The sequence below is a fragment of the Marmota marmota genome, unplaced genomic scaffold (genome assembly GCF_001458135.2).
Source record: "Marmota marmota marmota unplaced genomic scaffold, marMar, whole genome shotgun sequence".
NCBI classification, from domain to species: Eukaryota; Metazoa; Chordata; class Mammalia; order Rodentia; family Sciuridae; genus Marmota; species Marmota marmota.
This window is the reverse complement of record NW_026000153.1, coordinates 8,735,737-8,761,402: the sequence shown is the minus strand read 5'-3', so window position 1 is coordinate 8,761,402 and position 25,666 is coordinate 8,735,737. Positions and strand designations below refer to the sequence as shown.

The 25,666-nt window shown below is 41.3% G+C and overlaps 1 protein-coding gene across 10 annotated transcripts in view; it reads left to right on the top strand.

The window, feature by feature from the left end:
• Positions 1-25,666, top strand: part of Pde1c (phosphodiesterase 1C) — a 606,321-nt gene that overhangs the window by 64,819 nt on the left and 515,836 nt on the right. For all 10 annotated transcript variants that reach the window (XM_048786434.1, XM_048786431.1, XM_015490202.2 and 7 more), the window contains exon 2: positions 19,051-19,137. In XM_048786434.1, coding sequence (XP_048642391.1) covers positions 19,051-19,137 — 87 coding nt within the window. The remainder of the gene's footprint in view (positions 1-19,050; positions 19,138-25,666) is intronic.

Here is a 25,666-nt window from a genome sequence, read left to right as displayed (position 1 = left end):
CCTGCATTGCTTGTGGTCCTTTCTTTCCTTGTCTTTTCATACTGTTCACGTTCCTTTCTACTTGGTGAAACTGTTGTGCTATTGAATTTTCCCCCTATATATTTATATTGGTCTTGTATAGTTGCAAAGTCTCCCTCGCAGGCGCGGGCGGTGGCTCTGCCCCTCCTCCAATTGGGGCAATGTGCCTACCATGCCGGCAGGCCGCTGGGCCTGCTCTGTGGGTGGTCACAGTTCTGCCTACCTTGCAGGCGCAGGGGGAAGGGGCGGCTCTGCCTCTCAGCAGGCCGCTGCTCCTCTTCTGCCGGTGGGTCGCAGGCCCGCCTACCTTGCAGGAGTCTATTATTATTATTATTATTTTTATTTTTGTGTGTGTTGGTGGGGTTTGAACCCAGGGCCTTGTGCATGTGAGGCAAGCACTTACCAACTGAGCTATATCCCCGGCCCACAGTGAGGAATTTTTATTTGCATTGTGCTTAGATGGTAAAAGTACTGGGCATGGACTCCCCTCAGCTCTGGGAAATTCAGACTTAACAGGCGTCTCTGAAATGAATTTACTGTCCCCAAACTCGCCCCTCTTCTGTTCTCTGAGTGAACGGCCAAAGTAGCTGGTTGCCTGGGCTTTTTTCCTCCAGAGTTGCCTCTGTGCCATTCACATACCACACGGCACTCCAGAGTGATTTCAAAACAGACTTTATTTTTTATAGCAATTTTAGGGCCACAGAATTTTTAAATTTTGTGGTACTAGGGGTTGAACCTAGGGCCACTCTATCGTTAAACTGCATCCCTGGTCCTTTTTATTTTTATTTTGACACAGGGATCTTGCTCAGTTGCCCAGACTGACCTCAAATTTGTCATCCTTCTGCCTCAGCCTCCCGAGTCATGGGATTACTGTCGTGTACCACCACGACTGGAGGTTCCCAGCAAAACTGAGCAGAAAGTATAAAGTTCCTATCTACCTCCCCTGTCCCCACAGCCTCCCACTGTCAACAAGCCCCACCAGGATGACCTGCTACAATGGATGTGCCTACATGGATATTTTGTTATCATCTAGCATGTCCTAGTATACTTCAGGACTCTCCCTTGGAGGTGTAGAGGGTCTCGCCTAGTTGCTGAGGCTGGCTTTGAACTCTTGATCCTTCTGCTTCAGTCTCCCAAGTTGCTGGGATTATGGGTGTGCACCGCCGTGCCTGGCTTAACCATTTTAATTTTGGCAAATGTATGACACTCATCCACCACTGTAGGATCAGACAGAAGAGTCTCAGGGCCCCCAAATGCTCTGTGCTCTACCTGTTCACCTCTCCCTTGCTCCTACCCCTCTGGCACGACTGATCTTTTTCTTGTTTCCATGAATATCATGTAACCGGGATCGTAAGGCCTTTTCAGATGGGCTTCTTTCATTTAGTAATCATAGTTTGATTTCTCATTTCTTTTTAGTGCTGAACGATATTCCACTGTCTGATGTACCTGTCTGTCAGAGTGATCTTTTAAAAACCCAAGTGTACTTTTAAAAATCATCATTATTTTATTTGTACATATTTATGGGGCACAGTGTGATATTTCAATACATGTATATGAGATGTACTGATCAAGTAAGAGTGATCATTATCATCATTTCACGTTTCGAGCCTCCAAGCTCCTATGGGCTCGTTATCGTGAAATATATAATAAAGTACTATAAACTGTAGTTAGGCCACTTTGCTGTAGAACACTAAACTTACTACTCCTCTGTAACTGTTCTCAACCTTTCTCTGTTCCCCCTCTCTCTCCTTCCCAGCCTACAGTAATCGCTATTCGACACTCACATCAACTTTCTTTTTGGCATCCACATATGAGAGAGAACATGTGGTGTTTAAGATACAATATACACTCATTAGTATGTTTTGCAAAATCATCATAAAAATAGCCTTGCATTCCACTCCAGCTTTATCTCCCACATGGTTCACTGTTCTCCATTCTTTTCACAAACAACATCTTTCTGTTCCTCAAAATAACATATTCTCTCTTGCCTCAGGGCCTTTGCACCTGCCCTTTCCTTTGCTTTTCCTCCTCCTCCTCCTCTCTCTCTTTTAAAAATATTTTTTAGTTGTAGATGGATGCAACACGTTTATTTTATTTATTCTTTTGACATATGCTGAGGATCGAACCCAGTGCCGCACATGTGTAGGCAACTGCTCTACTGTTGAGCTACAATCCCCTCCCCCTGTTCTCTTGCTCTATTTTCTTCTTCACTTCTCTTGTCTTTGGGGCAATTTCATCATTATTATGTAGGTGAACCAGTCGATATTTGGAACTCTCATTTCCTTCACCTGCTTAACCCCAGTGACCTTTCGCTCTCCTGACTCTGCCCTAACCGTCCCTCTGAAATCGGGCTTTCAGTCTCTTGCTCCCTGGCTCTCACCTCCTCTGCCTCCAGCTCATGGGTGTGGCCCTTCCACCCAGACTAGCCCCAGACCTCAGTGCGGCCTCTCCTTCCCTCCTGGCCCCTCTTCTCCTGTCCTCACTTCCTGTCAATCTCTGACCTCTCTCTGTTCTCTGCTGTTCTTGCCTAGAAAACCCACCACACTGGGTAAAATAGATGCCCACCGACTCTGTCCTGCCCTGACAGCTGCTCGCTGCTGGAGAAGACTCAACCATGCCAAGGGGCTCACTGCAAATATAGATCACCTGTCCCCCAGGGCCACCCACGCCCACGCTGCCCTTCCACGGTTCCCTACAGACATTCTCAGTCTCTTTCACCTTGACCCCGTCGGCCTTGACCCCATGCTCTCCTCCTGCCATGGCCTCATCTCTATGCTTCTTTCAAGCTAAAATTTTCTCACTGGTGCTGTATTCTGACCCTGTGTCCCTCCCAGCAGCATTTCAGTCAAACTCCTGTAATTCACTGAATTGAAATGGCTTTAACGAGGTCTTTGATGCCACATCTTGCCATAAACAATTGTCTTCATCTTATTATTCAACCTTATAACAAAACGGACTACTTCAAAAAATCGTGGCCAAATAAACATAATGGAAAGTTTACTATCTTAGCCTTTTTTTTTTTTTTTTTTTTGTACCAGGGATTGAACTCAGGGGCACTTAACCACGGAGCCACATCCCCGGCTCTTTTATATATTTTATTTAGAGACAGGGTCTCTCCTAGTTGCTGAGGCTGGCTTTGAACTCTTGATCCTTCTGCTTCAGTCTCCCAAGCTGCTGGGATTATGCGTGTGCACCTCCGTGCCTGGCTTAACCATTTTTTAAGTGTGTGATTTGGTAGTGTTAAGTGCATTCAGATTGTTGTGAGATCAATCTCCAGATCTTTTTTCATCTTGCAAAGCTGCAACTCTGTACCCATAAAACAACTTTCTTGTCATCTTTTCTTCCAGTCCCTGGTAACCACTATTCCACTTTTTGTCTCTATGAATTTGACTACTCTTACTTTCTCATGTTTAAGTGGACTCATTCATGGCACCCAAACAGGCTGGTAGACCAATGGTACAGAATAGAGGACACAGAGACAAATCCATAAAATTACAACTACCTTATATTAGACCAAGGTGCTAAAAACATGCAATGGAGGAAGGATAGCATCTTCAACAAATGGTGCTGGGAGAACTGGAAATCCATATGCCACAAAATGAAATTGAATCCCTTTCTCTCAACATGCACAAAAGTCAACTCAAAATGGATCAAGGAGCTAGGAATCAGACCAGAGACTCTGCGTCTAATAGAAGATAAAGTTGGCCCTAATCTTCATCACGTGGGGCAGGCCCCAAATTTCTTAATAAGACACCTATAGCACAAGAGTTGAAACCAAGAATAAACAAATGGGACGTATTCAAACTAAAAGGTTTTTTTCTCAGCAAGAGAAATAATATGTGAGGTGAATAGGGAGCCTACATCCTGGGAATAAATTTTTACCCCTCAAACATCAGATAGAGCTCTAATCTCTAGAGTATACAAAGAACTCAAAAAGCAAATAACCCAATCAATAAATAAATGGGCCAAAGACTTGAACAGAAACTTCTCAGAAGAGGATATACAATCAATCAACAAATACATGAAAAAATGCTCACCATCTCTAGCAATCAGAGAAATGCAAATCAAAACTACTCTAAGATACCATCTCACTCCAATAAGAATGGCAGCCATTATGAAGACAAATAACAATAAATGCTGGAGAGGATGCGGGGGAAAAAGGTACACTCATACATTGCTGGTGGGACTGCAAATTGGTGCAGCCAATTTGGAAAGCAGTATGGAGATTCCTTGGAAAGCTGGGAATGGAACCACCATTTGACCCAGCTATTCCCCTTCTTGGACTATACCCAAAAGACCTAAAAAGAGCATACTACAGGGACACAGCCACATCAATGTTTATAGCAGCACAATTCATAATAGCTAGAATGTGGAACCAACCTAGATGCCCTTCAATAGATGAATGGATTAAAAAATGTGGCATTTACACACAATGGAATATTACTCAGCACTAAAAAATAACAAGACCATGGCATTTGCAGGCAAATGGATGGCATTAGAGCAGATTATGCTAAGTGAAGTTAGCCAATCCCTAAAAAACAAATGCCAAATGTCTTCTCTGATATAAGGGAGGTGACTCAAAATGGGATAGAGAGGAAGAGCATGAGAAGAAGATTACCACTAAATAGGGAAGAGATGTGGGAGGGAAAGAGAGGGAGAAGGGGAGTTGCACGGAAGATGGAAGGAGAACCTCATTGTTATACAGAATACATATATGATGTTGTGATGAGAAAAAGAAAAAAAAGTGTGTCACATTAGATTGGATAGAGAGAAAGGATGGGAGAGGAGGGGAGGAGTAGGGTGGATAGGAATAATAGACATTATGATTAATGTTTGTACATTCCATGTATATATTATATGTCAAAATACGTTCTGCTGTCATATATGACTAAAAAAATTAAAAATAAATCGTATGGTTAAAAAAAATAAGTGGACTCATTCAGTGTTTGTCTTTAATGGATTTTTCATTGCTCTTAGCATAATGTCTTCAATGTTCATCCATGATGTAGCATGTGTCAGAATTTCCATCCTTTCAAAGGCTGAGTCATATTCCACTGTATGTATATGACATTTCTTGCTTACTCATCTGCCAGTGTACATCTGGGTTGCTTCTAAATTTTGACTATTGTGAATAATGCTGCCATAAATGTGGGTGTACAAATAACTCTTTGAGATCTTGGTTTCAATTATTTTGGATATATACCTAGAAGTAGAATTGCTGCCTCACATATTAATTCTATGTTTAAATTTTTGAAGACCCACCGTACTGACCATACTGTTTTCCACAGTGGTTGCATTATTTTACCTTCCCACCAAGAATGTACAAGAGTGTATGTATTTTTTTACATAGACATGGAAAAGAAGGAAGAAAGGTAAGAAATATGAAATAAGTAAAAAAGAAGACGACATGGAATCTGAATGTTTGGGAAGGGGGAAGGAGGGCTTAAGGTGAATCAGGACTTGTGCAGTGAGAATGCTTCCAGGATGTGGCTAGGGACTTGTTGACTCCTGCTCACCTGAGTTGTCATCTAATATTATTTGTGAAAATGCTGTCAGAAAAGAACTGTGTTGGCAGTTCCCTCCTTTCTGGTAGAGAATTCTCTATTTTCCTATAGAAAGTTTCCAGCAGGCAGCTCTTGAAATCAAGTGCCCAGAGGCCAAGGGTGTGCAGGTTGTATGAGATGTTTGGATGTGGCGAGAGAAATTCCATTTTCTTTAGAGCCAAAGCACATTTTAAGATTCCAAACTACATCTGATCTTTTAGACTCAATCTTGGATCATCTAGTTTTGGAACTTGATCTGTTATTTAGCTTTTCTTTTTTTCCCTTCACAAATGTATGCACATCAGCTCAAGTTCAGTGAACTCGCATTTGAGAGAGTCCCTGATTTGAGCCCACATGATAATTCCCATTTTCATGTCAATTGTAGTAAGGTTATGAGACTTCTATTCCTAATCACTAGTTCTAGCCTGTCATTTTTCCATTTTCTACACATTTATTTGACATAATAAGGGCAAACTCAGTAAAATATTCAAATAAGTGCACAAACAATCTCTCTTTCGTGGATAAAAGTGGGGATAGTGCTAAGATTGAACTATAAGCTGGCAGCTGGCATGACAGCTTGTTGGGTAAGACTACAAAGACACCCCCCCTCCTCAACCCTGGCCAAGGGCAACTCTGTGAAGCAGTGTCCTGCTCTAGAGGGGTTTGAAGAAAATGAAACTCTATCCATTTGGGGGGAGATGCTTAATTTGTAACATTAGACTCTCTTGCTTCTATCACGCCTATTTCTTCTACTTTATATGTTCATTTTTAAAAATAGGATCTTGTTATTGGCTGAATTATGTTCCCCTAAAATTCATTATGTTGAAATTCAGACCCTTAGTACCTCAGAATGTGACTATATTTGAAGACAGGGCCATTAAAGAGGCAATTAAAGTAAAATGGTGTCTTGTGGGTTGGACTCTAATACAACAGGACTGGTGTTCTTTTAAGGAGATTAGCACACAGATACACATGGAGGGAAGGCTATGTAAAGACACAGGGAAAAAGGATGGCCATCTACAAGCCAAGGAGAGATGCTTCAGAAGAAACCCCCTCTGTTGACATGGTGATCTCAGACTCTATAATTGTGAGAAAATATATTTTTGTTGTTCAAGTCACCTAGACTGGTTGTTACAGCAGCCCCTAGCAAACTATTACAGAGATCTTTGGCCATATACTACCAATTTTGTTGAGACCTCTCAGTAAGCTTTGCAGGGCCTTCTGGGTCTTAGCAATGGGTAAGCCAGTCCTTTTGAGGCCCACATGAAGAGCTGACATTGTGAACAGTTGGAGGACTTCTCCAGGGTCACATATTCAGGTAGAGGCCAGACTATAGGCTTGAATTCATCGCATACCACATAAGTTTCTTTAAGAGAGTGGGATGCGACAATTTTTAGTTTATTGAGAAAATGCTGTACAGGGTCTAAAATCTGGATATGTCCATACAATTACTTATTCTTCCTTAGGTTAAATGATATTTACAAATGCTTTATACTAACAGAAAAAAATGGAACTAGTTATAAGGGAGAATGCAGTGATAGAGCAGAAAGATTTTATAAATCTACCCTTAGATTTCTGCCAAGAGGAAAAGAATATAGAAAAAAAATCAAACAATTACAAATCATTTTTAAAAAAGTATTTTCTTATTATAAAAGTAATAGATAATTTGGCATAAACTTTGAAAGATAAAAGTTTAAAGAAAGAAACATGATTTCCCACAAATAACTATTATTTATATTTTGAATCACTGTCCTCCCAAGATTTCTTTTCATGCATATGTGAAAACACACATATATTATGAAATGAAATTATACTTACATGTGCTGTATCATAGACTCTGTGCTATTAAAAAATATTTTATGGACATTTCTCAGCCATCAGGTATTCTTTGAAAATGCAAATTTTATGGTTTCATTCTAACATAAATATTCCATGCTTTATTATTTATTTAATAACCTAATCTCAGGCAAAATTAAGTTCATTTTCTAATCAGAAATATGGAAAAATGTTAATGGAATAATGTTGAAAAGTCTGGTATGGAAAAAACATTTTTACTTTTACTTCATTGTATCCTTTACATTTTTAAAATTTATTTTACTTATTTTTCTTTTCAGGAAAAACATTTTTAAAGGGCAAATTATATATTCACTTACCAAAAAATTAAGAACCTTATTTAGATGGTTGCAGTTGAAGTCATTCTTTTTTAGTAACTATGTATTGTCACAGGAGCTAGTTTAGTTTTACTGGAAGAAATTTGATTAAGATGTGAAATTAAGCAAAATTTATTCTTATTACTCATTTTCTTGATTCCTTCTTTTCATTCCATCATTAACTAATGGTTAATTTTATTTTCACTTTCAGTGTGAGCACCTGAAAAGGTGCTTCTTCTATGCACCCAAAATGTATCTTTTCTCCTTATATTTGCTTTTCTTTCTGAAATGACAGGGTCTGGGATGTATTACAACATTTTCTGAAATTCCCAGTGTGTGAAACAAATTCAAAAGACCTGACCTTTTGTCCTTATGAAAGTATAGAAGAAATAAAAAATGTTAATGTACTTACTTTAAAATGGGCAAAACTACAAGGTTTTACAAAGCTTTATGGCAAAACTACTGCATTACTGTACCCATGTTGCATTTGTGAAGGGCTTAGTACATGCCAGGCACTTGCTCATAGACTATTTTGTTTAATTCTCACTCTTGTCCCACAATTTAGGTAGTATTTTTTTCCATTCCACATGAGCAGAATCTGAGTTTAAAAAGGTTGAATCAATTGCCAGGGAGTACATAGACCATAAATGGTGGCCCAGAGCATGTGTTTCTTTCATTACGCAACACACACTTTTCTGATGACCAGGACAGCAACTCAAATCATTTTCAGGCTCCTTTAATGGGTATTCAGTGGCAAAGAGCATGCACATGAAAATCAGCTGTGACGATAAAGTAATCCGACTCATTTAGTGAATGGCTATGGGAATCATTCTCATTGTTTCGTAGTCACATACTTATATTATGGGTAGGACCTACCCTTGGAGGTACACGTGAGTGTACATATACATGTATATAAAAGATAACCAGAGAGTGATACCACTGTGCCTTTGAAACCTTTGCAATACAGCCACAGCCTGCAGACAAAACAAAGTTTGGAGCTGAATGCTGTGGTACAATTTATCAGGGTGGAAAAGATGCTTGGAAGACTAATATTTGGAAATGCAATGATTTTAAAAAATATTTTTTAAATTTATTCTAATTAGTTACACATGACAGTAGAATGCATTCTTTTTAATTATTATTCTTTTTAAAATCCTTACTCTTTTAATTTGATACTGGGTACTAATTCTCTGGCTATGACCTTGGTTTATCTTGACTATTTTATTTATATCTCAGATAAAGTAGTTGGTGGAGATAGCAGGAGAGTCCTGGGGTCCTGAAAGTTGGGGCACAGAGGGGGAAATAATAGAAAGGGAGGTTGGGTGGGTGCCAGAGTAGACCCTCCTTCCCTTCTCCTTTCAGTCCCAATGTGGGAAAGGCACCTTAGGTGGCAGTGCCTTTAATGTTCCTGGGCCCCACCTCTTGGTCTGCTGGTCTGGGTTTTGAAGCCCCCTAATCTTGCCATATGTATATAAATTATAAGTTTAGAATTTCAGATGAACTTTTCTGGTCCCAGACTTGGGGTTGTCTCACTATTCTTGCCTGCCCCAGCCCTTACTTCTGCAGGATCACCAACTCCTGTTGATTCCATGTCCAAAATATGCAACGGATCAGATCACATCACCCCACTCCCACCACCCACACCATGGTTCCAGCCACTCATCTCCACCAGGGCCAATAAGGCCTGGTTGGCCTCCATCCCTCAACCCAGCCTGGAAATGGCAGCCACAGCAAACTGATGAAAGCGTGAATTCAAACCCCTCCTCAGAGTTCTTTGTTCTCCCTGCTATTATTCCTCACGCCTGCATATCTTCCTTGTGGCCCCTGTCATCATGTGCAGCCACACGTTTCTCTCTGCCTGCGTTTCACCTGTGTCTTCCCCACTGGCCTGTGAACCACAGGAAGGCAGCTCCGGACACCGGTCAGCGCTGCTCATAAATAGCTATTGGATTTGAAGACAAGTGGTTGGCTCTGTTAGGGTTTGGATGTGTCCCTCAAAAGCTCCCGTGTGAGACAATGCAAGGTTTGGAGGAGACATGATTGGGTTACAGCCTTAACCTAATCAGTGGATTAATCCCTGATGGGATTAACTGAGTGGTGACTAGAGGCAGAAGGGGTGTGGCTGGAGGAAGTGGTTCACTGGGAGTGTGGCTATGGGGTATATATTTCTATTTGGAGCGTTTCTGCTTTCTGATCATCATGTGAGCTGTTTCCCTCCACCACACTCTTCTGCCATGATGGATCTGGCTCTATATGGACTGAGACCTCTGAAACTATGAGCCTTTAAATAAACTTTTTTTTTCCTTAAATATTTATTTTTTAGTTATAGGTGGACACAATCTCTTTATTTTATATTTATGTGGTGCTGAGGATTGAACCCAGTGCCTCATGCATGTTAGGCGAGCGCTCTACCACTGAGCCACAACCCCAGCCCCTTAAATAAACTTTTGTTTCTGTACAGTTGCTCTGGTAGGGTCTTTTAATCACAGCCATGAAAAAGCTGATTTGAACAGACTCGGTGCCTCATGTCAGTTCTGAATCTTGTCCCCAGTGCTTGATTAAAGCCACCATGCAGCTTCTCCTGGATACTTCCAGGGATGGATCTCTCACAGCCCCTCAGAACATGTCTCTTGTTATTTGACCGGAAAGCGATGCACTGGATTTCAGTGTTGGAAGTAAGGTTTGTTACTTTCCTGTCCAGTACTAGATGGGAACTTTGGGTCAGTGAATTGAGTCCCCTTGAACTCTGAGGGGCAGTTAGTTAGGAGTGGATGGCAATTATCCTAACTCTTTTCTGGGGCAGGCAGGACACTGTGGGTCAAGAGCAATTCAGCTACTGGTTCCACCCCAAGGAAGCAGAACGGAAGGGAGGAGAGGTTGGGGGGGGGGCTTGGCAAGACCGAAAACAGGAAAATCTTCCCAGGGTACCCATGTCCTCACTTAATTGTTTTAGTTGGAAAACTCCCCTCGTTTAGCAGATGCAATTCCAGACTCTTTGTCCTTAACTTTCCTCCCACCCGTAGTGTTTCTAGGGAACCCAGTGCACTTGTGTCCTGGGGACAAAGCAAGTGTGGGGGTCGATTCCGTTCTCATGCCCTCTCTGACCTCACTCCTGGAACTGAAGTTCATAGTGGTGCAGATTATGGCCTGGAGCTGCAGAAGGAGCCCTGCCCATCTCCCAGTGTTCCAGCTTCTTGCCCCAAGTGTGAATTATTTAATGCAGGCTTATCAAAGGTGGTGGCAGGGAGTGAGACATCCAACTACATCTGGAAAAAACAAGATTGAAGTTTGAAAGCCTGACAGTATTCAGGCCATGTCCCCAGGGTTTAGCTCTTCTGTTAAGTAGTAATCTAACCCCGTGATGATCTCAATTAATTGGATATTTTCCCTAGTCTCTTTTAGTCTGTGCTTAGCACTGGGTTCACAAGCAATTTTCAATCCAGCAGGGGAAATGTTCCCCCGCCCTCTTTCTTCTTCCTTTGATTCTAGTGATTCGCCATCAAAATAAAAATCTATCAGTGTGGTCAATCAAGGCTTGGACCTGGAGAGATTTGGCATAAACTTGACTCAACCACTCTAAGTGGAACTTGGACAGTTCACTCACCTTGCTAAGCCTCAGCATCCTCATCTTCAGACTGGAGAAAACACCTGCCACTAGGTCATGGTGAGAATTAATTAAGTCATTGAGGTATTCAGCACTGAGCTGCCACACCCTATATGTGATTCCCCCTTCCAAACAGAATCTCCATCTTCAGGCCAACTATGGCTTCTCAATCTGTTTAGTTGTTCGCTCTTGATTTCAATATTTGCTGAATTGCTGTATTACCACCAGGGTCCTTGGCATCCCTGATGGGGAGTTGAAAGCAAGGTGGGGAAGGTGATTTGAGCAAATGATTTGGAAACAGGCTCCTTCTGAAGCTTTTAATAGTCTCTCCCCCATTCATTTCTACCAGTTTTGGACAAAAAGGACAATGTGAGCTTGAAAAATCAGAATCCCTCAAGTGTCCTACTTTATACTGTGGTGTCAATCAAGTTTTCTCCTGAGCCTTTGACTAATGCTGATAATAAAGGAAAAAAGAAAGAACAAAGACTTGAAAGAGATAAGCTTATATTTCCTGGATAGAAAAATAGAAGTATGGAAAACTATTGTTCTCTCATTAACTCTCCAATTTTTCTAAGTGATACTTTTTTAGCATTATTATCAGGAAAGAAAGCATCAAAAACTTTCTGAAATAATGAACTGAACAAATTAATTTAAAATTTGCCATGCTTCTGAAAGAAAGGGTATATCTGCAGAGTCATCCAAAGCAGGAAACAGGAGTTCCCAGGCACCCCGAGGTCACCCACACTGGCTAAAAAGCTCATGGACAGTTGAGAAGGAGCACTTGGTAGACTCTTGCAGAGTAGTACACGGGGCTCAACCCATCCAGCATGTGCTCAGTAAGAGATGGCTACACTGCTGTAGCTCATGTCCTCTGAGCATCTCTGTACATTTTGCCTTATTGATTTTTCTTGGTGTGAAAGAGCTCCTTACCTTGCAAATTCATGATGCCCAATGATCCAATAACCTTTCACTTAGTCTACCTCTTGAAGATTCTACCAGCCTGTATCACCGCACTGAGACCAAGTTGCCAATACATGAGCCATTTGGGGGCAGAACAGGTACCCAAACAACAGCAACACTATTTCTTTACTATACTGTTTAGGTCTTCAGGGCCTGTTGTAGTTAATATTCCATTTAATACTTGATATTGTTGATACTGAAAATTTGTCTATTCTTTCCTTCATCAATGTTATTACAAACTTGTGAATTTTATGAATCATTTTTATTTTTTTTAGTTCTAATCAGTTATACATGACAGTAGAAAGCTCTTTGATTCATTGTATACAAATGGAGCAGAATTTTTCGCTTCTCTGGTTGTGCATGAAGTAGAGTCACACCATTTGTGCAATCATGCATGTACGTAGGGTAATGATGACCATCTCATTCCACCATCTTTCCTACCCCCTTGCATTTCCCCCCCTCCTTTTGCCCCATCCAAAGTTCCTCCACTCATCCCATGTCCCCCCTGTTATGGATTAGTATCCACTTATCAGAGAAAACATTCTGCCCCTGTTTTTTTGGGATTGGCTTATTTTGTTTAGCATGATATTCTTCAACTCCATCCATTTACCTGAAAATGCCATAATTTTATTCTCTTTTAATGCTGAGTAACATTCCATTGTGTATATATACCATGGTTTCTTTATCCATTCACATGTTGAAGGGCATCTAGGTTGCTTCCACAGTTTGGCTATTGTGAATTGTGCCGCTATAAACATTGAAGTGGCTGCGTAACTGTGGTATGCTGTTTTTAAGTCCTTTAAGTATAGAATGAGGAGTGGGATAGCTGGGCCAAATGGTGGTACCATTCCAAGTTTTCTAAGGAATCTCTATACTGCTTTTCAGATTGATTGCACCAGTTTGCCATCTCACTAGCAATGTATGAGTGTGCCTTTCCCCCCATATCCTCGCCAACACTTATTGTTGCTTGTATTCTTGATAATAGCCATTCTGACTGGAGTGAAATGAAATCTTAGAGTAGTTTTGATTTGCATTTCTCTAATTTGATTTGCATCTCTAATTACTAGAGATGTTGAACATTTTTTCATATATTTGTTGATCAATTGTATATCTTCTTCTGAGAAGTGTCTGTTCAGCTCCTTAACCCATTTATTGATTAGGTTGTTTGTTTATTTGGTGTTAAGTTTTTTGAGTTCTTTATATATCCTGGAGATAAGTACTGTATCTGATGTGCAGGTGGCAAAAATTTTCTCCCTAAATGTAGGCTCTCTCTTCACCTCATTGATTGTTTCTTTTGCTGAGAAGAAACTTTTTAGTTTGAATCCTCCCATTTATTGATTCTTGATTTTATTTCTTGTGCTTTAGGAGTCTTGTTAAGGAAGTCAGAGCCTGATGCAACATGATGAAGATTTGGGCCTACTTTTTCTTCTATTAGGCATAGGGTCTTTGGTCTAATTCCTAGGTTCTTGATCCACTTTGAGTTGAGTTTTGTGCATGGTGAGCGAGATAGGGGTTTAGTTTCATTTTGCTGCATATGGATTTCTAGTTTTCCCAGCACCATTTGTTGAGAAGGCTATCTTTTCTCCAGTGTAAGTTTTTGGTGCCTTTATCTAGTATGAGGTAACTGTATTTATGTGGTTTTTGTCTCTGTGTCTTCTATTCTGTACCATTGGTTTACATGCCTATTTTGGTGCCAATATCATGCTGTTTTTGTTACTATAGCTTTGTAGTATAGTTTGAAGTCTGGTATTGTGATGCCTCCTGCTTTACTCTTCTTGCTAATGATTATTTTTTTTTACTTTGGCTATTCTGGGTCTCTTATTTTTCCAAATGAATTTCATGATTGCTTTTTCTATTTCTATAAGGAATGACATTGGAATTTTAATTGGAATCACATTGAATCTGTATAGTGCTTTAAGTAGTAGGGCCATTTTGACAATATTAATTCTGCCTATTCAAGAGCATGGGAGATCATTCCATCTTCTAAGGTCTACTTCAATTTTTTTCTTTAGTGCTCTGTAGTTTTCATTATAGAAGTATTTCACCTCTTTGGTTAAATTAATTCCCAAGTATTTTATATTTTATTTAATTATTTTTGAGGCTACTGTGAATGGTATAGTTTTCCTGATTTCTCTTTCAGAGAATCCATCACTGATATGTAGAAATGCATTTGATTTATGGGTATTGATTTTGTATCCTGCTACTTTGCTTAATTCATTTATTAATTCTAGAAGTTTTCTGGTGGAATTTTTTGGATCCTCTAAGTATAGAGTCATGTTGATGGCAAATAATTATTGTTTGAGTTCTTCTTTTCATATTCGTAACCCCTTAATTGCCTTCATTTGTCTAATTGCTCTGGATGGAGTTTCAAGGACTATGTTGAATAGAAATGGTGAAAAGGGGGATCCCTGTCTTGTTCCAGTTTTTAGAGGGAATGCTTCCAATTTTTCTCCATTTAGAATGATGTTGGCCTTGGATTTAGCATAGATAGCTCTTACAATGTTGAGGTATGTTCCTACTATCCTGAGTTTTTCTAGTGTTTTGAACATTAAAGGGTGCTGTATTTTGTCAAATGCTTTCTCTACATGAATTGATATAAACATATGATTCTTATCACTAATCTATTGATGTGATGAATTATGTTTATTGATTTCTGTATGCTGAACCAAGCTTGCATCCCTGGAATGAACCCGACTTATTCATGGTGTGCTATTTTTTAAAATATTTTTTTAATGCAATTTGCCAAATCCACCTTGGTTTAGGTCAAAACTTTGGAGTTATCCTTGATTTTTTTCTCTTTTTCTCATATCTGACTCATCAGCAAGTTCTGTTGTATTTTCCTTTAAATTGCAGTTAAAATCTCACTACTTCCTATGCTTCCGCTCCTCCACCCTGTTCCTAAGCCATCATCCTTGCAGTTTGATGTAGAGTGGCCTCCTTGAGAAGGTGACACCTGAGGGGAGACTTGGAGGGGGAGAGGAAGCTGGCATTGCAGGAGCATGAGGAAAAGGGATCTGCAGGCAGTGGTCTTGCCAGGAGTTAAGCAATGGCCTCTCTCTACAGGGTGAGGTGGCTGTAGTTGCTGTAGCTGATGCTGCCCACAGCCAAATGGTGGTGGGTGGTCACAGTTGAGTCAACAACTTAGGTCAAAGCAACTAACTCTCCAGGAAGCCTCGATGAACTCTGATAGAGATCTACTTCCTTTAGACATAGACTCCCAAAATGGATTCTGGGAAAGACTTCTCAAGAAGCAGGCCCTAAGCCAAATCAGTTCCGGAAATGCCCCCGCCCCGCATCTGGAGTTTCACAGAGCACACTGGCTTCTTAAAGTCTTTGAAATAAGAAGCATGCTCACTTGTTTAGTTCGACATTTATTAAGCTTTTTGAGTTGTGGCATACTTTGTATGTATGTGTGTGTTAGTAGAATGTCTTGACACTCCATGGGCCTACCCACTTAGAAATGCTTCTGCAGGCAGATTGGGATCAACCCATTTGGAAAGACTAATTGTGTTCTCACTGGGAACCAAGTGCTCCCAGGGGCTGGAGAGCAAAGCTCTTGCTAGGATAAGGGTGGTCTTCCAACCAGGAGAGTCTGGATGATAATGAAATTAAAAAGGACTGGGGCTGGATCAAGGGTCAAGTGATCCTCTAAGTATAGACATTTATCCAGGGTCCCTGTCTTGTGGCATGCAGCAATGTGGCATGAGAGTAGCTAAGCTTTCCATATAAGAGACCAGATAGTGAGCATTCTTTGTTTTGGAGGCCATATGGTACCCTGATGGTATGGAAAGCAGCAAAGTAAATCTGCAAACACAGCAGGTTCCTGTCCCTCTCCTTCCCTCCTGTCCCTTCGCCTCTCCTGTCTTCCCCTTCCTATTCTTTTTCTGTGCTAGATTACTGGTTTACCAGCACAGCTCTCTAGCACTCTGTGTCAGCCTAGGTAAAGTGATTCTTTAGATGAGTGCACCACACTACTCACTGATTTATAAAATAGTAGAGTTAGGAGAAGTTTGGATTTATATATAACTTCAGTTTGCTAAATTGTAAAAAAGAAAGAAAGAAAGAAAGAAAGAAAAAAATGCTGGGAATATCTTCCTACTTCTGGAATTTTCTGGAACTATTCCTTCTAGACCCTCCAGTATAAGCTGGTCCCCTTCTGTGGCTCAGGCATAACACTTATCACATCTTGGTGTCTTTCTGATCACATGTCTATCTTTTGTTCAACTGTTAGCTCCTTGAATGTGGGCCAAGAAAGGCAGCTGTAGAGCAGGTAGTAGTGAATTTTCAGGGCTCTCAAACCAGGATGCCTGGGTTTAAATTCTGGTTTCCATCATCTCTGATCTTAGTAACCCTGAGTGAGTACTAGGTGACTAGGTCTACCTCATCTGTAGAATGGGCATTAATAGTGGGATATTCTCATAGAGGACAGGGACCAAACAATGCATGGAAAAGCATCTAGAACAATATCTGTCCTTAGTAAACATTCAGTAGGTTCAGGTACTATTACTAATCATTTTTGTTCAGTTCCAATCGTATTGTCTGCCACATGTCAAATAGTACATAACTTAATGCATTTCAGATGCTATGAAATGCTAATTGTATGAACAAAAGTGCAAATGGAATTAGAAAAGGGAGCCACCATGTGGGCTGGGGAAAGAGGATTGAACAATTTGTAGCGTTTGAAGTGGGCTGCACTGGGTTGGTGGAGAGCAGGGAGATGGGGAGGGTTAATTCAGTAGGTATTCATAGAAGGAACCCTGCTCTCCAAATGGTAAGCTATTTGGTAAAATTAGAAACTGAATGTGAAAATGACTAGCATTAAGCTGATTTTATCTCAAGGTAGCAGTAGACCTGCTATCAGTATTCCATTTCCCTCCTTCCCAGTGCCTGCTGAAGTGTTACTAAGTGTTTTGCTTTAGGAATATAATAGATTTTAATTATTGAATGATGCACTTGAAGAGAAAGCAGGAAGAAGTGGAGATTTTTTTTCCCTGCAATTCTGGGGCATCTGTTTTGTGCTGGCTGGGGAAATTAACATTGCCACAGTCTCACAGCCACCCAAAAGTAATGGCATGGTGACTTAGAGATTGCCACCCGTTGGTCCCCTGTGCCCCCACCCATAGTCACTTTGCTTTTTCTGAGTGATTTCTTCCTTTTGGAATTCACCTGTGTTGTCTTTTGGCAAACCAAAACCAGACTCAAAAAGCTGGGCTCTGCCCTGAGATTGTGCTAAAGAAAGGCTGCTTCAAAATGAAGGGAGGAGTATTAATTTGGTTTTTTAAAGGATCTGCTTAGTGATTGAAGTCCACAATATTCTCTTTGAGGTTTTTATTCTTTTGTCGTTGAACAATCGTTCTTTGGCTGATAAAAGTAGATCATAGTAAGAGATGGGGGATTGCATTGTGAAATTTATCCCTTGTGTCTCACTCCCAAATCTGTGACCTCTGGGGCAAGTCAGATCTGGGTTTGAGTCAGAATTCGGTCTCTTTGAGTGAATGTCCTAAGCCTGTGAAGCACCTTTTATTTTGAGCTTCTCTTTCCTCCTCTGTAAACAGATCTTGACACCTGCTTTGCATATGGTTATGAGTTTCATGAAGAAGCAGTCCTGGAGATGCTCTGAGGCAGAGCCCCAGGGGCTTACTAGGTACTCAAGCTTCTTGCCTTTCTCCCCCTATTCAAAGTTCTTCCCTTGCTCTACTGCTTCAAAATTTAATGAGGCCATTGAATTGACCTCAAATCCACCTGCCTACCTCATTCCCAATTGGGCTGGTGATGGGCAGAGAAGATTTGCTCTGTATCCAAGGCTGTGGTGTAAGGGTGTGTGTGTGTGTGTGTGTGTGTGTGTGCGTGTGTGTTTTCCATTCCATTCATTTCTGGATTTTGAGATATTAGAATGCATAATTGATTTTCACTTGTTCATTTAAGGTGGCATAAAATCTACAAACTTGAGAGGAAATACTTTGTCAATATAAAATAGGTATATTACATACTATATATATATTTTTTATAGTACTGAGGATTGAACTCAGTGCTGCAATACCACTGAGCTACATCCCCATCCCTTTTTAAAAATTTCTAAAAATTTTGAGACAAGGTCTCACTAAGTTACTTAGGGCCTTGAACTTGTGATCCTGCTGCTTTAGCCTTCAGAGTCACAGGGCTTATCTGTTGGAGCATTTTCACTTTAGAACCGTTTCTTAATGTTTCAGCCTTCATACTAAGAGAGGTGTTTGTGGGGAGGAAGAAAGTGCATTTGGCCTGTTGAAGACCACGTTCAATTCCAGCTGCTCACGAGCTGTGTGATCTTGGGCTTATTACTTACTCTCTAAATTTGTTTTTCCACTTGAAAAAGGGGAATCATTATAATTGTTCACAGAGTTGTGGCAAATGACATTCTACAGCAGAGTTTGACCTACTTTTCCACTTGTGCCTAATTTGGGCCAATTTCCTCAGGATATAGGGATCTGGGATCATGGGAAGAGTCTGGAGGAGGTGCCTCTGACTTTTCCAGTTGGTCCCTTTTCTGAGGGTGGCTTGCCCATTGCCCAGGTGGCACCAGTCCTTTCAAGTTGGCTGGAGGGGTAGGAGTCAACAGCACCCAAGGGGACTGATGTCATGGCTTTGGGAAGGGCAGGGGGAGGGTAGGAGGTCACCTGGGGCAAAGCTGAGCCTTCGAGTGCAGGAGGAGGTAAGTCAGGCAGAGGAAGGTCATCAAGGACGGGTGCTTTGGTCATCTTCAGTTGCTCACAGGCCCTGTTTCTTTTCTTGTGGGTAGAGGCGGGTACCAGGAGGACAGAGGCTGCAGAGGAGTGGAGTGCCCTGGAGGAAACTGGGAAGAAAACTCAGGGTGCAGGTGAGCAAGGTAAGCTATGCTGAGCAACAGAGGAGGTTCCAAATCCTCCAGATGCTCTCATGTCAGCTGAAGGGAGCGCAAAAGTGACAAGCACTCAGTTCTCACAAAATGATATCCTGATGCCGACTGGGCGTTGCCAAGAAATGATTTGTGTCTGGCCCTCCTGAACCTCAGTCCCCAGCCCCTGGTGCTGGACCAGCAGCATCTTACTTGTTTCCTAAGCATTTCCAGTTCCCAAGCCCCAGCCAGGGAGTGAGCTCTGTGTCCTTCCTGCAGGCATCTGGCACTCAGCAGGCCTCAGGGAGGGACTCTGGTGGTTCTTTTCATGGGAAGATACTCAGCAAATATGGCTCATCTCTGTGCCCTCACGGCCAATCATGTCATGATTTCTGGACTTATTCCTGCTCCTGTGGTCACCTCCCTTGCCCCTTGGCACTTCTGCCTGATCAGTGGGACGTGAACTTTGGAGAAAACTCCCTGCTTGCGTATCATCTTTCACTTCTCCTCCTCCCTGGCACTCCCTCCTGCTGCGTTTCTGTGAAGTGATGGTCCTGGGTTGGGTGGCTGAGTTCCCCTAACATGCTGGTACCCCACCCACGCAGTGCTGGCTGTAAGCACAGCTGTGTGTATGCACTGGCATTGGGTGAGCTCCCTCACAGGAGGGAGTTGGGGCGGGAAGGACTACAGTGGTTGGAGGGACGGGGGGGGGGGACCATTTGGTTTCATCACACTCAGAAGGGGATTTGGTTTGGATGCTCAACTAAGGATTCACAAGTTAACCCTAGATGTGGGGCCTGGTGTCTGTTGAAGGTTGCTAAAGGCAAGTCTCCCACTACGATTCCTCTCCTCTTGTTTATGCTTAAGGAGCATGGGACCATCAAAACTTCTAAAGGAATGGTCTTCTGAAACTCCAGTGTTTTAAAACAAGTTTATGAAGTGGAACACATTGGAAATAATGTGGGCAGAAAGAAGTTCTGGAGCAAGAACTGCACTAACTAGTTTTAATCATTAGAGTGATCTATTCCCCTCTCTGACCACATCCTTTTACCATAGGTCTTCCCATCTATCACAAGCTACTATGTCAAGTGACGTGTGCAAGCACATTGAAATGCATAAGTGTAAACACCTGGTAGCAATGATGGTAACAGCAGCAGCTGATTGTTTTATTTTTATTTTTGGTACCTTGGATGGAACCCAGGGACACTTTACCACTAAGCTGCACTCCCAGTCCTTTCTTCATATTTTTATTTTGAGACAGAAACTTGCTAGCCCAGGTCACCTTGAACTTACCATCCCTCTGCCCCAGCTTCCTGAGTTGTTGTGATTGCAGGCCTGTGCCTTGACACCCGCCTGCTGCAGCTCATTTTTACTGAGTGGTTACTATGTGCCAGACACTGCTCTAAACATCATCCACACATTAAGTTTTTCAATCTTCACAAGAACTATAGGACAGTTGTTGTCAATAAAAAAACTGAGACAGAGCTCAAAATCATGCAGTTAATGAGCTGCCCCAGGATTTGACCCCAGAGGGCTGACTGCAGAGCTTGTGCTGTTCATTTCGATTTTTTTCCACATCAACAGGAGCGTGGGTAGAAAGGGTGGAAGGTAAATGACATGAATGTGGTTAAGACGGAAGTGATACTAAACAAGCCAGCAAACAAAAACAAAGAGCCCTATCCCTTTCTCTCATGGCTTTTATCACTCAAGAGGAGACAAGAAGACAAGTGTAAATGTTATCTCCTTCAGGAAAATGTGCACTGGACTAATGGCTCCCATGCTGGGTTCCACCCCTGTCCTGAACTTCCCTCTGTCTTAGCAGTGCATTTTATGATTTTTTATTCTTTTGCTTTTTAATGGATGCATTATAATACAGAATAGTGGGATTCATTATGCTACATTCATACATGCATATACACAATATGATCAGTCTCATTCCCTAGTACCTCCCCTTTCCCACCTCACTCCCCTCCCCCAACCTGTCTGTTCTTTTTATCTTCCTTCTGTTGTTATTATTATTGTTTGAAGTAGTGCATTTTATATATATATATATATATATATATATATATATATATATATATATATATGAATCATTGTGGTATATTCATATGTGGTCATGGTGTAATTTAATAGATTTCATTTCGCAACACTTCCCCATGGCCTCCCTTCTTCCCTTCCTCTTGATTCTGATCCCCTTCCTCAGTTCTTTGGACTCCTATCTATTTTCATGAGATACCTATTTTTTTTATTCCTTGTTTCCTCTCTTTCTAGCTTCTGCATATGAGAGAAAACATTTGACCCTTGACTTTTTTAATTTGCTTGTTTCACTGGTGTTTTCCAGTTCCATCCATTTGCCAGAAAATGATATAGTTCTATTCTTCTTCTTTTTAAAAATTAATCAATTAATTTGTTCTAATTTGTTATACACAACAGCAGAATTCATTTCAATTCATAATACACATATGGAGCATTATATTTTTTATTCCTCTGGTTATATACAAAGTAGAGTCACACCATTCGTGTCCTCATATGTGTACCTAGGGTAATGATGTCCATCTCATTCCACCATCTTTCCTGCCCATGCCCGTTCCCTTCCCCTCCCTCCCCTTTGTCCTATCCAAAGTTCCTCCATTCCTCCCAGTCTCCTCCCACCCCCATTATGGATCAACATCCACTTATCAGAGAAAACATTGGGCCTTTGGTTTTTTGGGATTGGCTTACTTAGCATGATATTCTCCAGCTCCATCCATTTACCTGAAAATGCCATGATTTCATTCTCTTTTAATGCTGAATAATATTCCATTGTAGGGGGAAAGGGCACACTCATACATTGCTGGTGGGACTGCAAATTGGTACGATCAATCTGGAAAGCAGTATGGAGATTCCTTGGAACCACCATTCGACCCAGCTATCCCACTCCTTGGTCTATACCCAAAGGACTTAAAAACAGCATACTATACTGATGCAGCCACATCAATGTTTATAGCAGCACAATTCACAATAGCTAAACTGTGGAACCAAACTAGGTGCCTTTCAATAGATGAATGGATAAAGTTCTCTTCTTCTTTGTAGAGTCTAAACTCCATTGTGTATATATACATCTCATTTTCATTATCCATTCATTTGTTGATGGGCATCTAGGCTGTTTCCATAACTTGGCTACTGTGAATTGGGTAGGTGGACCCATCTAGACTTTGAGCTGCCTGAAGGCAGGGATGAAGGCTTTGATCCTGCCTAGCCCCAGCAGGTTTACTTGGAGCTTGGATGCTGGGCCTCTGGATATGGGTGATGTTTTCTCCCCTTCTTTCTTCCCTCTCAATCCTTCCAGATATCTGGATCTCCTTCCTATTTGCTCAGGACATTCCTTCTTGAGAGGCCTTAGGGGTCCATCTGGGTACCAGTGAAACAGCTCTGTGGTCCTCTGAGGGGCTACTCACTTCAGGGTGAATCATCTCCAAATGCACGGGGTTTTCTCATTTGCATTTCTGCAGCAGGAAGCTGATAGTGGTCATTGCTGAGGGCCTATCATACTAGGGATGGACCAGGCCCACCTGAGGTGCTTGGGAGGATGGAGTAGAGGAGAGATTTGCAGGGCTCCCTCCACCAGGGACAGAAACTGCCAGGGCAGCAAACCTCAAGGAACAGTTCTGTCTTCTGGGTGGAGGGGATGGGAAAGGAATGGGGCTACCTGTAGTCTCCAGCAGGAACCATTTCCTCATGGCTTATTTATCTCCTTGCACTTTATTCAAAGAGGTGGAGGTTGAAAAAAGTCAGAGTGAGTGGGAGGGCTGTTAGCTGAGGGCAATTGCTACTCACATCCTTTCAGCAGATACAGAGGCCACCTTGCATGGCAGGTGGAGCCCAGGGAAGGAGTCAGACTGGTCTCCTCTGAGCATACACACCCATCTTACTAGAGCTAACCTCAGTTTCTTTCTGTGTAAAACGGGGAATTGTGGTGAGGATCAAATGTGATTCTATAGGTAGAAGAGTTTGGCACAGTGGTCAGTGTAGGGAAGTTCAAACTTTCCCTCTGAAGGTTGGATATTTGAGTCTGCTGGAATAAAATGACAATAGGTGGATCGACAGGAGAAAACCAAAACAAACATTTGATCATAGTTTTATATGACACAGAAGCCTTCAGGTAGAAGATGGAAAGACACAGAGTGAACTCTCCATTTTTGTGTGTAGGTTGGTTGTGGTGTGGACAGCCGTGCAGAAACATGATTGGACAAGTAGGGTGATCTAATGGTAGTGACCAGGGAAGGAAATCCAGCAAGGACTGTCTGTTCAGATTCTTCTTGACCTGACTGTACAGAATTCCTTCCTTCCTGGTGTGGGGCAGGACTCTCTGGAATGAGAGTCTTGTGACCTACTATTAGACAAGTTAGGATAGAGCATTTCTTTATGACCAACTCTTTTACAAAAAGGCTGGAGAAAGAGTAATATTTTTAGGTTTTAGGGCTTGCTATGGGGGAAAGGGGGCTCTGGTTTCTATGACCCATTTAGGGAAAGATAAATTAGATTCTGTGACTTGCCTTGAGGGAGAATGAGGGCTAGAGAAAGTTGGAGAGAAGCTTTGCTTCTCGAGATTTACTTGGAGGTATTTTTTCCCCACACTGGAATGCAATATGGACCCAACGAACATGAATTGACAATAAAAACTCCAGAAGGATCTACTGGCTCTTCTGTTAACTTCTTTCAATCTAATTTCTGAACTAATACTTCACCTTGGCCCTCTTCTGTTTCTTATTCTTTCCAACATGGAGTCTTTCACTTCTTGCATGCAGTCAAGTTCTATTTTCCTGCCGTTTACTTCTGTTGTTGCACATTTCGAGTTAATTCCATGAGTATGTGCTGACTGCAGGCTACAGGCAAATGACTTTGAAATCAGAAGCAGAACTGATGAAGTCAAGAGGTAAGTGTGAAAGCAGAAAACCAACTCACCTCCTCTTCTCCCAAATGCTCTTTGCTGGCTTGAGAGGCATTGTGCTAAAAATTTGGTTTCCCAATGTATGTTTAAGAATTTATCATAACGAAAAAAGTACATGTTGGTAACTTAAATACCTGACAAAAGCATCTCAGCATCAAATCATTAATACTCCCACCTGCTGCCAACTATAACTGCTTCCTTTTATCATGATAATACAGACTGTCTGATCTTCTGGTAAAGTTTTTGGGCATCGGTGTAATCAACATCTGGAAAAATTTGCTTGTGATTTGAGACTTCAGTCAGCTTGTCAACGAAAGACATTGTGCTTTCCCCACATAGGAAGAGTTTGCAATTCATGATCTCAATTTAGAACATCAATCATGGAACTCTGCAATCTATTTCCTTTGGTATCAGCTCACCTTGTATGGTGAAAATACCTAAAGTTTTACAAAGTACTAATTAATAAGGTAGCACATGGTGATGATGTGGCAGTAAGACGTTTCATTAGGTCCTGGTATATTGCAGAAGAACAAGCCCCTTCATCACTCAATCAGTGGTAAGCATGGGCATCTTTTTTTTGTAAAATATTTTTTTAGTTGTTGATGGGTACAATATCTTTGTTTATTAGTTTATTTTTTATGTGATGCTGAGCATGGAACCCAGTGCCTTAACATGGCCGAGGCAAGTGGTCTACCACTGAGCTACAGTCCCAGCCCAAACATGGCCGACCATCTTACCTAGATGCCTGGAGGATGGTTAGACCACATCCTGATTTAAAAGGATGACATATTTATTTATTTTTTCTTTTCTTTTCTCCCAATGCTGGGGATGAAAACTAGGGTCTTGCACATGCTAGCAAGTGCCTGCCACTGAGCTATATCCCCAATCCTTATATGTCTTCTTAAGGCAACTCAGAAACAGAATATGCATGTATTCATTCATTTGACAAGTATCTAATATTTTTTGAAATGTTTGATTTATTCAAGCTTGTAAATATACAAAACTAGACTGCTTGTGAGACTCAAAATGATCCCACTCTTCCTATCCAGCAAAGGATGAAGAAAGTATTCACATCCTCATTTTACCCATATGGAAGATCATGAGAACATGCTTCTAGCAGGTATCTGGAATTGGTCCTTGCATTTGGAGGATTCTGTGGCCAGGTTCTCATGATAGGTCAAGTGCATTTTGTCTTTGATGTTCAAGGTTTTGGCTCTGGTTAAATCTGCAACATTAAAGTCAGTGTACAGAAAGCAACTACGAAAAGCATCCATCTTAGTGCTACCAACTGAAAAAGAGTGATTATTTAATTATTTTTATTTTTTTAATTTGTTAAAAATTTTTTATTTGTTCTTTTTAGTGATATATGACAGTAGAGTGCATTTTGGCATATTATAATACATAGAGTATAACTTCCTATTTTTGTGGCTGTGGATTTATACTGGTCATGTACACATACAAGAATGTAGGAAATTTATGTCTGATTCATTCTACTGTCTTTCCTAGTCCCATTCCCCCTTCCCCAACTCCACCCTGTCCAATCAGGTGAACCTTCCCCACACATCTACTGTGAGTCAGCATCCCCATATCAGAGAGAATATTAGGCCTTTG